At 44.5% G+C, this 12,387-nt stretch overlaps 1 protein-coding gene across 1 annotated transcript in view; it reads left to right on the top strand.

The window, feature by feature from the left end:
• Positions 1-12,387, top strand: part of LOC308336688 (catenin delta-2-like) — a gene marked incomplete at both ends in the record, with an annotated part of 436,833 nt that overhangs the window by 298,009 nt on the left and 126,437 nt on the right. The window contains 2 exons of the mRNA XM_080794186.1: positions 2,783-2,959; positions 7,458-7,631. Coding sequence (XP_080650312.1) covers positions 2,783-2,959; positions 7,458-7,631 — 351 coding nt within the window. The remainder of the gene's footprint in view (positions 1-2,782; positions 2,960-7,457; positions 7,632-12,387) is intronic.

The raw sequence follows: 12,387 nt of genomic DNA on the forward strand, positions 1-12,387 counted from the left end.
TTGTAAGACCACTCACTCTACTCACACAGTTCAGAAACCTGGATACCTGTGACATCATCGGTTTGGCCATTTCAAGCAATGCAAACCAACTTACTGCTTCCTAAGGTTAATATGAGCGTCAAAACAACATTTGTGACTAGATTTGACTGACATTCTGCCATTGTGCAACCTCCAGCTTTTCACCAGAGGAGAACGACTAAATGTATTTATGTTTCATCCAAAATGAGTTAATAGCACAGGCAGACTCTTGACATAATAGAGCATGTGTGAGATAAGTGTCAGAGCTGAAATCGACATAAATGCTTAAACATGTAGCTAGGGGTAATGTTAGAGTCTGAAGAAGTGAACCTTTCAAGCCTGTTTTCTCAACTCGCTGTTTCTCTGCAAGACATTACTCTATAAGCCATATCTCCAAAACTGGTGGGTCAAACGGAACAACCAATATGTCAACTTGAAGCTATGATTCCCTATGATGAAAACAAACAAAACTGGAATGGCTGCACACACGGACAACTACCATCATAACAACTTCCGACGGGTCGTTCTCCCCCCTGAGTAAACGTAGAGAACTACTGTATATGTCTGAAGGGATATTTAAGTTGCCTTTAATTTTTAATTAGAGGGCAATTATAACGTTTTAAGACATATAGCCTAAGTCCTATACCAGCCGGGGATATACTTAATTAAAAAAGGTTTATTTTGCTCTTCATGGAGGTCATTGTGTCCCCCAGTCTTTATCACTGTATTTGTACAACCTCTCTCTCTCTCTCTCTCTCTCTCTCTCTCTCTCTCTCTCTCTCTCTCTCTCTCTCCTCCTCCTTTGCCTTGCCTCAGGCTCTCTCCTCCATTCTCACGCGGGTTTCGGGTATTTTAAAACAAACGAAAAAGTAAAAAACCTTGTCGAGCAGTTCTCGAAGGCCCCCCAGACGTCCTGCAGAGCAACATGGGACCGAAGCGCACGCCGAAATGGCAGCGTGGATTAATTAAGGCTGTCAATATTTACGGAACATGAAGCCCCTCTCTGCCCCAAAGCCAGGAAAGCAAAGAACTAAATAGACGTCTTTCTCTTTGACGCTAATGAGAGTCAAACACTGCAGGAGCCCCCTCTGTGTTATTGAACGGACTATGAGGTCTTTTTGACACCAACCTTCAGTCGGTTTAAACCCTCCAGACTTTCTATAGTGATATCTTTGTGTTTAGGAATGCTAACTAGTCGCTGTGAGAGTGAGGTCTAGCCCACAGAGAGGTTCCAGAGGGGATCTCTTCCACACTATACCACTGCTTTTCACTTAAAACACTTTGACTTCGATTCGCGAGTTGCCCGACTTATGTTTTCATTGTTTAATCTTTCGCGTTCTGATGACGTCATCGCAAAAAGGTCCGTCGCTCCGGCGTGCAAAGGGTTATCCCGGCCCCATGGCAATCCTTTTAAAGCTCACTAGGGGAATCACAGCAGCCAGTTTGAGTCTGGACTGTAGGATCCGTCCGATATTTCATGTTTCATCCTAATTTGCTAACATTGGCTTTCAAAGTTTGCAGGATTTGAACAAAAAGGCTCAAATCATGAACGCACAGTGCAATTTACGTGAAATCTTTCAAAGTTCCTACTAGGCTGAGGAATGTATCCCACCCTTTTCACATTGGCCTGTTATAGCGCCACCAACAGGTGTTTTTTTGCAAAATACATTTTTGCAACAAAATGCCCCACATCATCCAATTCCAATCCAAGGCGTAAGAAAAAAATACACCCTTTTCACATTGGCCTATTATAGCGCCACCAGGAGGCCACAAACCTGACATGCCCTGGTGGAGACCTGTGCCCCAAGGGGCACTTTATCTAGTTAAACCTTTTTGTGTCATTTATCATTAGCTACTGTATGTCCATATTATGACTACAGATATGCTCTATTTTGTTATTTCACTATAGGTCTTTGAACCACTTAGCTGACTTCTGTAATGACACTCGATTACTACGCGCACACACATGTGCACGCACATACGCACGCACACGTCGTGTTAAATGGGGTGTGATGCACTGGGTTGTGTCTGTAATTTTTCCTCATTTCAGATCTCCACTCTAATCTCATTTCAAAGTCGAAAGCAGACAGTACGGAATACACAATGAGCTGCAGGGAGTCTGTTATCCGCTTATAGCTTCAACATGGTGGCCCGGTGTTGGGTGTTGCTGTTGTTCACTCTTCCCCAAAAATGTCACATTTTGAAAGTATAACAGTCTCACACACACACACACACACACACACACACACACACACACACACACACACACAAATGCATTGAATTAACCTTGGATGTAATTTTAGTTTTTTCCGTTGGCCATTCAAAAATAACAGATCTACAAGCTCGCAGCATGGACATTTTCGAAAAATCGTGATTTTTAGAGGTAATTTGGACACAAGACATAAGTCACAAAAAAGTCACAGAAGTCATCCCAGTCAATCACTTTTGGCGTCTTCACTTTTCTGCCCTCACTTCTCATCTTCAACGTGTACCTTGCGGAGCCAATCAAATCATCGCTATGGGGTGCTACAGAGGTTGTACAAATACAGTGATAAAGACACACAATGTCCTCCATAAAGAGCAAAATAAACCTCTAACGAGAGAGGAATATGAGTGGAAGCCAGTATTTTCTACATTGTTGTATTTGTACAGTATTTACTTTTTTTTACTTCAGTAAATCATTGGAGCGGTTATTCCATCACTGTATACGTATGGGTTAGCATCTCTCCCTCACTTACCCCTCCCGTCCCTCCGTCTCTTCCAGACCATAGAGAACTGTGTGTGCATCCTGCGGAACCTGTCGTATCGCCTGGCCGCAGAGACGTCCCACGGCCAGCAGGGCGGCGGCAGCGAGGAGCTGGACGGCCTGCTGTGTGACTCCAACGGCGAGAGCTCCGGATGCTGGGGGAAGAAGAAGAAGAAAAAGAAGGGAGCCGACCAGGTGAGGGAGGGACCGTAGAGCTTTAGACCATATAGAGTAATAATATGATAGAGACCCAACCGGAGCGTTAGCTCAATTTCAATAGAAGTTGCTCGGTGTCGTTTTGAAGCACCCAGAAGACTGCCGGAAGTACAATTATAACTCAATGGCTCGAGCGAGCCAGTAGGTAGTGGCAGCTTCAATGTTGGATAGCCTTTACTGGGGGCCTGGTTTTAACCCATTTAGACCTGAGGACGAAAAACCCGTGTTTCTTTGTCCGTGGTGCCCAACCTTTTTCATGTCAAGGGCCCCCAGAATTATCTGCATTTGGTCGTCGACCCCCATCTGAACATATGTTGTTCCAGTGACCGGGCTGTGTCATGACGCTTTCATGGACGCTTTCATGGGAGCCAAACTACCCGGAAGTTTGGCAGAATGCACTGGAGTCAATGAGAGCTCAGTGACCAGCTCATGAACAAACAAACCGGTGTGAGTTTGGCATCCATGAAGATGGATGGATGGGCACACGCTCACACCGATTAATGAAAATCAAGTTGTTATTCCGCTAGCTAGGAGAAGTGCAGAGGCTGCTTCTATAATGCATTATGTGGGAGATCAAGGCTTGGGAGCGACACTTTCGTTTGTCGATTGGCTACAGTTTTCCTTTGTTGAGGTGTGAGTCACATTTTCATTGATGGGTGGGTAGATTGGATGGATGGGCGGGCAGCTAAAGGTGTTGATTGAATGATCGATCTGAGGGGAGTTGTGCAACAATGTTATATCTCCCAGTAAACACACACACACACACACACACACACACACACACACTGGTTGGGCATAGATGAACGTAAATCTAATTATTATTCCGCTAGCTAGGTTGAGAAGTGCTTCTATAATGCATTAAGTGAGCAACTTTCCTAGTTATTCTTTGCCGAGGTGTGCATCACCCGTCACATGTTCATTCCGGTTGAAAGCACTGCATATATATCTTCCTATTCCCTCTGTTCTCTCCCTCCTCTGTTCTCTCCTCCACCTCCATCTCCTGCTGAGAGGGTCACGCGTCTCTCTCTCTCTCTCTCTCTCTGTGCAACGCTCCTCGTGTTCTCGTATAGGCTAAATGCACGGCTGACCCGCCAGCGCTGTGCGTGCGTGATTCAGCACATGGTCTTTAGGGAGAGAGACTGAAAGAGAGAGCCAGACAGTAAGGCGAACAGATGGAGGGAGAGGGGGAGAGAGAGAGAGGGAGAGAGGGAGAGAGAGAGAGAGAGAGAGAGAGAGAGGGAGAGGGAGGGAGAGGGAGAGAGGGAGAGAGAGAGAACAAAAAATGAGGCAGATAGGCGCCAAGAGCCTGTTACAGACAGAGAGGAGAGAGAGAGTGCGTGTGTTGGGGAGAGAGAGATAGAGTACAGCAGTCTGTAATGTATTCTCGTTAATCATTTATTAGGCGTAGAGACAGCAAGGACAAGAGGAGGAGGTGGAGGGGGTGCTAAACTGGACCTAAACACTGCTTATGGGCTACTGGGGCACGCACGCACGCAGGCAGTACAAAACAGACGAGCTTGTTTGTGTTATAAATCAAACTCCCCCAGTTTCACATGTCGCGTACATGTGTACATGTGTTGCATCCTTTCAACCCCATTATACATACACACATCTATGAAGTAGAGACATGCAGATAATGTTCGACGGGGCAGGGGGTGACATTTCTAAAAGGGCCCTTTTTGGTGAAAAATGTACAAGCTATATTTGGTGTGCGACACTGAGCTCAACTGAGTATAATCAGAGTTACGCAAACTGCGTTCACTTCATGGGGCCTGCCAGTCCAAAAACAATGTATTTCCAACTCCAGCTTGTCTCAGTTCAGGCTGCATGAACAGCGCTCGAGCGCTCGGTTTCTGCCCCCTCAATGTCGTAAGTCTTCTATTAGATGGTTCTGCCTCGCCTGATGGAGGGGAAAGGAACTGGTTGGAAAAGACGTGTTCCTTCCACGCGCTACGTACGTCCAACCAGGGAAACTCCCCCCTGTCAGGTGTAAAGGAGCAACTTGGACACTCAGGCATGAAGGAAGCATGGGTTCAAGTCCGTTGCTCTCCCCATGTCCCCCATATATGGGGACTAGGTTGGCGGAGGGTGTGTAGAGCCCAGGATCACATTAGAATAGATAATTGACACAGGGGTGAAAAATGGGTTACGACACTGAGCTCAACTGAGTATAACTGGAGCGTTTCAGTCCCGCCCTCTATGAGCGGCCTGGAAGATAATTTTTTTTTTCACATTCAAAAAGTATTTATTTAAAGACCTGTATAAGCCTTGGACAAACAAACAAAACTAAGACCCTAACCTAACCCTAACTGACAACAAACACAATTCTTTGGGCCGAACAAATAATTAGAAAGCAGCAAAAGAAAAAGGGTAGGGTACAGTTTAGTTTTTCTTCTTTCTAATCATTTGTTCGGCCCAAAAATGTGTGTTTATTGTCATGATGTTGTCACCGTCCCAGTTGGCTTTGTCCGAGGCTTATACAGGTCTTTAAATAAATACTTTCTGAAACGTCTAAACGTCACGAAAAATGAATGGGGAAATTATCTTCCGGGCGGCTCGTCTGGGGCGGTCTACTGTATATCGTGTCTTTCTAAACAGCGAGGGCAATTCTTCCAACATGAAATGCTGCATATTACGCTTCCTGAGAGTTCAGAAAGGGCAATTCTCTTGAATGATGTCTTCCATTACAGCCATGGAAAAGAATGGGCCATTTGGCATTCCCTTCACCATTAGTAAAATAATGCTCTAAGAGTTTATGCATGCAAAGTATACAGTATTGAAAAAGTTAAAGTAAAGTTAAAGTACCTGAAGGTTCTCCTTAAGTACGTTACTTCGGTAAATGTGCATGTAGTCACTGTCACTGTCACTTTTTTATGGATATCTTTTGCTGGGCCAGAGCAACATGAGAGCATTGGGATCAAACCCTGAATACTTGATTAACATGATCGTTAACAATACAGGTTACATTCAGAAGTTATGCTATTATAGCCTACATATAAAATGTAGGCTATAATTGTTTAAAACTAAAAAGAAAAGGTGCCATGTACTGCTATACTTTTGATTGGAATTTGAATCCTCCATCAAGTTTTGGACATGTGCCCTTTCCAACCGACAGATAGAGATGATCTATTATGTAGTTGCATCATGGATAAGCTCAACACGCACGCACACCCAAGCCCAAACATCCCAAACGTACACACACACTCACACACACACACACACACACACACACACACACACACACACACGCACACGCACGCACGCACACGCACGCACGCACGCACGCACGCACGCACGCACGCACGCACGCACGCACGCACGCACGCACGCACGCACGCACACACACACACACACACACACACACACACACACACACCTCTCTCTCAGGGAGCACACTTTAGCCCAGTTTCACTGTAGTTTGTGCAACAGAGAGAGGTAGTAGAGAGAGAGAGAGAGAGAGAGTTGTGGGGGGTTGGTTGGCATGCCAAGCAGAGTGGCGAGGGGCACAACCCTCCAAAAGAGAGGTTCAAGCATCAAGAGAGCTCCGGTGAGGACGAGAGGAGGATACAAATGAGAGAGAGAGATAGAGAGAGAGTTATAAGTCTGTCTGTTCACAGGAGCCACCTCTCTCTCTCTCTCTCTCTCTCTCTCTCTCTCTCTCTCTCTCTCTCTCTCTCTCTCCCGCCCCCGTCCCGGCCGTATCATCACAAAGTGACAGCCAAGTCGTAGCTCAGAGTGTCTCCAGAATCACTTTGACTTTTAAAATAGGTCAGGGCTCCAGTCAGTGCAGTCTCCACTATCTCTGCCATACCTGTCAGTGTTTTCCGTGATGAGTGCGACACCGAGTGCCGCCACGCTACGAGCTTGTAGATCTGCTGTTTTTAGAAAAATCGTGAAAATGTGGCTCAAAGGCTGGCCAGCGGGGGAAACTCTTTTATCGGCTTTCCATCGTGTATAACTATGGTTTCCATAATACGTTGTTTGGTCGTATTGCAGTTGTTCATGTCGCAAAAAAACGAGAGCGAGGCTTCATAGGGCGTGCCAGATTGATTTCAGCCATCAACTAGGAACGAAATTAAGCAATTAAGGATCAGCTGTTTGCGATCACTTCATGAATGAGTCCAAAAACGATGCATCGAAGGCATAAATATGGACTCCATTGTGACGTTGTGATATGTGTCTCTCGTACACAGTGGGACAGTGTGGTGAATGCTGACTGCATTGTGACGTTGTGTGGTCTTGTCTGTGTCTCTCGTACACAGTGGGACGGTGTGGTGAATACTGACTGCATTGTGACGTTGCGTGGTCTTGTCTGTGTCTCTCGTACACAGTGGGACGGCGTGGTGAATACTGACTGCATTGTGACGTCGTGGTCTTGTCTGTGTCTCTCTCTCGTACCCAGTGGGACGGCGTGGTGAATATACTGACTGCATTGTGACGTTGTGTGGTCTTGTCTGTGTCTCTCTCTCGTACCCAGTGGGACGGCGTGGGGCCCTTCCCGGACGCGGCGGACCCCCCTAAAGGGGTGCAGATGCTGTGGCACCCCACCATCGTGAAGCCCTACCTCACCCTGCTGTCCGAGTGCTCCAACCCCGACACCCTGGAGGGAGCCGCCGGGGCGCTGCAGAACCTGGCCGCCGGGAGCTGGAAGGTATACAAGTTTATAAATACACTCTGTATGGCGGAAGAAATAAGTACTGGTCCAAACAGACCAAAACTCTCTCTCTCTCTCTCTCTCTCTCTCTCTCTCTCTCTCAATTCAATTTCAAAAGGCTTTATTGGCATGATAAACTGTTGCCAAAGCATACATACAACAAAACAAAAGTCAACATTGCGCACACAGAGACAACAACTCTCTGCGCACACCGAGACAACAAACATCCCAGCAATAATGAACAACAAGCAATACTGTAACAATGAAAATGAATTAACAAACAGAAACATAACCGCAACTTAATGACCCTGTTCAGACAGATATACCTGTCTCTTCTGTCCACTGGGCTGTCCCTCAGTTGATGACAACTCCACACGTATTTTGCTGCCAAACCTGCATTTGGACTGTTCTCCCCAGAACATATTGAAGTGATGAGTTATTAACAGTAGATTCAAATGATTTATCTCTCTCTCAAAAACTGGGAAATTATGTACAATTAAAAGAGAATAAAGGAGAGAATCAGAACATGGTAGAGGAGATAAAGTAAAAAGTTTCCGATGTTTGAAGCTCGTTTAAAAAAAACGGGGTTTCTCCTGTAGCGTATTCAACAACAGCACACAAGAATTGTGTAAACAGTATGGGTGCACCGATTAATCGTAGCCTCGCGTTGCGATACTAATATACCACTGCACTGGGCTACGTGGGTCGGGGCATATGCATATGCAATAGGGGCGGGTGAAGTGTGGCTGTGCCAGGCTAGATTAATTGTGCATCCCTATAGTAAACACAGCTGTGTCACATTGCACTTTAGAAGAACTATCTTACAAAACCATGACAATGTTCATTTGCTTTTAGGAATAGTTACCGGTATATTAGTAGCTAAGGGTACCTCAGCTTTTGAAGCAAATAGCAGCACTTTCTTCAGGTTTAGCAGTCACCTGGTATAACAACAAGACGAATAGCAGCAATTATTCAAATGCATTTAAATCAGCACGCACGCACGCACAGTTCTATGTCGAGGTCAACTCGGTATAGCTGCCGGCATATACACACATTAGTAGTCCTTAAGGTCTCTCCACTCTCTCTCTCTCTCCACTGCTATTTCACCATTTTGAAATGTTTTTCTTTTTTGAGGGGCTCCTATATTCAGTGATTAGTGTAGAGTTTCGTCTTTCACGGACATTACATTCCCATTGACAATGAATGGAAAATGTCACGTCATATAGTGTCTGAGCAAAAATGCATATAGTGTCTATTTTATGTCATGATGATGCACGGTGATAATAGCGCCCCCTCACTTCACACGGGTGTGATTGTTAAATAATGATGAAAAACGAAGGGTTTTGGGACATTCCAGGTCTTTTCAGCCCACAGTGACGGGTGGTTTTTATGCTGGCGTAATGAGGTCATTAGTGTGTTGCTATGAGCTGTTCCATCACACTAACATGAGGCTAGTGTGGCCCACACTCTCTGCCTCATATCATACTGTAAAGTATAAGCTTGGAATAATAACCCTGAGCAGACCTTGAAACGCTGCAACGGACATTCATGAATATATCGCTACAGATAATCATCCCCTGACTGTATGGCCTAACTGCAACACACAGCTTGAAGTCAGTTGTTGTTGCATTTCTTAAAGCTCTAGTAGTGTTTGTTTGCGTGCATGCGTGCGTGTGTTTTATTTCTCCCCAGAGCTAGCAGGAGCTAACTAGCTAGCAGCAGCTCTATTAGCTCACTGGTAAAAAAAAGAAAGAAAGGTAGAACTGTGCGGGAGACCCGGGTCCAAACCCGGGGTAGAACAGGAAAGTTGTATAGTTTGTGCTTTAGTGGATATACAGTAGACATGTCCTCGGTCCTGTGGGATTCCCGCGGGATTGGATTGAATTTGTATTACTCCCAGGATCGGGACGGGAAGTCAATTTGAGTTGGGATGACATCAATCATTATATTACCACAGATGAACTGTTCCTGGTGCCATATCGCTTGGATTAAAACCCGCACGAGACACGGTAATCTAAAGAGACCACAGACAGAACCCCATCGCCTTTCCTATAATGACAACAAAACGACGGGAGTGGGAGTGATTTTGAGTGAGAGCGGGAGGGGTTCAGGAGCCATTCTACCGCAAGTGGAGACGGGTTTGGGTTTGTTCTGTGGGAGTGGGAACTCCCGTGTCAGTCTCTTAACCCATTCTGAACGGGAACCCGTTTTGGTGTTAGCATCATGTTATGCTTTAGCTATTGAAAAATAGCAGATCTACAAGCTCATAGCGCGCCACCGAGTGGCGCGCTACGAGCTTGTAGATCTGCTATTTTTGAAAAATCGAAGAACGACTGTGACATTTTTAGAATCTGATCTCAGGTCAGAATGGGTTCATCAGACCAGTGTGTGTCCAGTGGAAACCTCGTATGAATCTGATCTCAGGTCAGAATGGGTTAAGTAAAGGGTGCATCGGCAGTCCGTTCTATTTTCTGTATGGGAAATACACATTGCTGAACAAATTGGAATACTTCTGTAACCTTTTAACAACACAAATCTTGAAGTGGGCGCTCTATCATGGCACAACATTTGTCAACCTTTCAGCCTTTGTATATAATGGAATTCAGGCATTTGGCCAAAAGCGTGCCGCACTGAAAGCATTTTTACCCTTGACTGAGATAAACAGAGACATTTCTGTTAGCCCGTGTGCACGCGAAGCAGGCTGGAATCCAGGCCATACATGTCTGTGTCCAAAATACTCAAACTCAACATAACATTTTAAATCAATGACCTCTTCCACACAGGAAAGGATTCCAAATAAGCTAGCTGGCTTCTTCCTTTCCTTGCATTGTATTTTTGTTCATTTATATGTATTGTCTATTTGTTTTATACTCCGTACAAAAACCGGGAGCCACAATGTTGTATCATTATACCTCGCGATGATTTTTACTATTACTGATTATTACTGTTAATTATTATTACTATTGCTATAATAATAGCAATAGTAAGTATCATTTATTTACTTACTATTGTACTTTTACTCCACTACAAACATTCTGTAACTTTAGTTCCTGTGTAGAGTTAAATTACTAATTTATTAGTATTTCACAAACAAACCTCTTCAGCACTATACTATACTATACTATTTTCAGAATATAAAATATAATATTTATAAATATGTTTTACTTTTACTTTTGGTACATTAAGAATACATTCCGACGCTACTACTTTTGTACTGGATACTAGACTTTTTATTTTACTTGTAACAGAGTATATTTCTATGAGGTGGTATTGCTATAAAATAAAATGTAGTAGACCTATAGGCCTACTTTTCTTTTCTCCAGCACTGCATGCATATATGCAGGTATATGTTGAGTCCCCTCTCAACAAAACGGTTCAAACGGTGAGAGAGAGAGCTCTACAGAGAGTGAGAGAGAGAGAGAGAGAGAGAGAGATAGAGGGATGTCTCTGGGGTCTTGTAAATGTGTGTGGGAGGGAGGGAGGTGTGCCGCGGATGTGATTTAGGCTTGTCGAGAAGCTCCCGCGTTGCATTCCATTCTATATTCCCCCCTTGGCTCTGCATAACAGAGAGAGAGAGAGAGAGAGAGAGAGGAGGAGGAATGGAAGACACGGCCAGATAGAAACAGACATGGGAGAAAAGGAGAGGAAGGGGTACAGGTGGACTCCAGGAAATCCCATTTTCTATTTCAATTACCGCACACTGCTGCTGCCATTCGCTGTGTCTGTGTGTGTGTGTGTGTGTGTGTGTGTGTGTGCCAACGTCGAGATATCTCATGTATAGAGCTTGACCCATTCTATACTTAGCTTTTGAAAAATAGCCCCTCTATTTCCCATTCAAATGCATTTGTCTTTACTATGTAACGCCAGCTCCAGCTATTCCAAAGCCCCCTCAGGTACATATTTAAACAATTTTTTTAGAGATTGTATAATACATTATTTCGGTGGGTATATAGATCTTGTTCAGCTGGTCATTTTGAAAGTAGCTCTCGAGTCAAAGAAAGTGTGCCTGTCCTAGGCTGTGTGGTGGAGCAAGGCTCGCACAGTCTTCCCACACAGTGTCATTAGTCAGTCTATACGCAGTGCTGCAAACTGCCCCAGACTAATAGCATGTTTGACATGAGCAGGAGCTGCTAGTTTGGTCTCCAAGTAGAACACACACATTTTTCACTTCCCATTTTGTACTGAGGTCGATTTAAAAAAAAAAGGCTTAAAAATCCTAAAGTTTTCAGAAAAACCCATGTTTCTATCTCAGTGGTGCTCAACCTTTTTCATGTCAAGGACCCCCAGAATTATCTCTATTGTGCCACGGACCCCCATCTCAAAATATGTAGTTCCAGGGAAGCCAATATTTTAGTTAAAAATGTTCGCTCTGAAATATATATATTCAAAGATTTGTGACACATTTTCACGACTTTTCAAAAATAGCAGATCTACAAGCTCGTAGCGTGCTACGACGAGCTTGTAGAATACAGAATATTTAGGCAATTAGTAGGTAAAAAGCTTTCGTATGCACACCACACGTCTGCGTGTGTGGCACTGACAACGTAGTTTTTCACTGACGTGCGTCAGAACCTCAGGCTCAGACACATAGGTCAATCCACAGCCTCAACTTGCCCACTGTGATCTTCTCACTTGCGGGTGGAAGTTGTCATTGTGGGGTGTTAGGGTATAAAACCTCCGGTGTTAGGTGTGTGATATATTTTTATGAAACATTTCTTTCACAACCTCCTTAGTTGCACACACTATATTTGTT

Source organism: Protomyctophum bolini (genome assembly GCF_963924005.1).
Source record: "Protomyctophum bolini genome assembly, chromosome: 21".
Taxonomy (NCBI): domain Eukaryota; kingdom Metazoa; phylum Chordata; class Actinopteri; order Myctophiformes; family Myctophidae; genus Protomyctophum; species Protomyctophum bolini.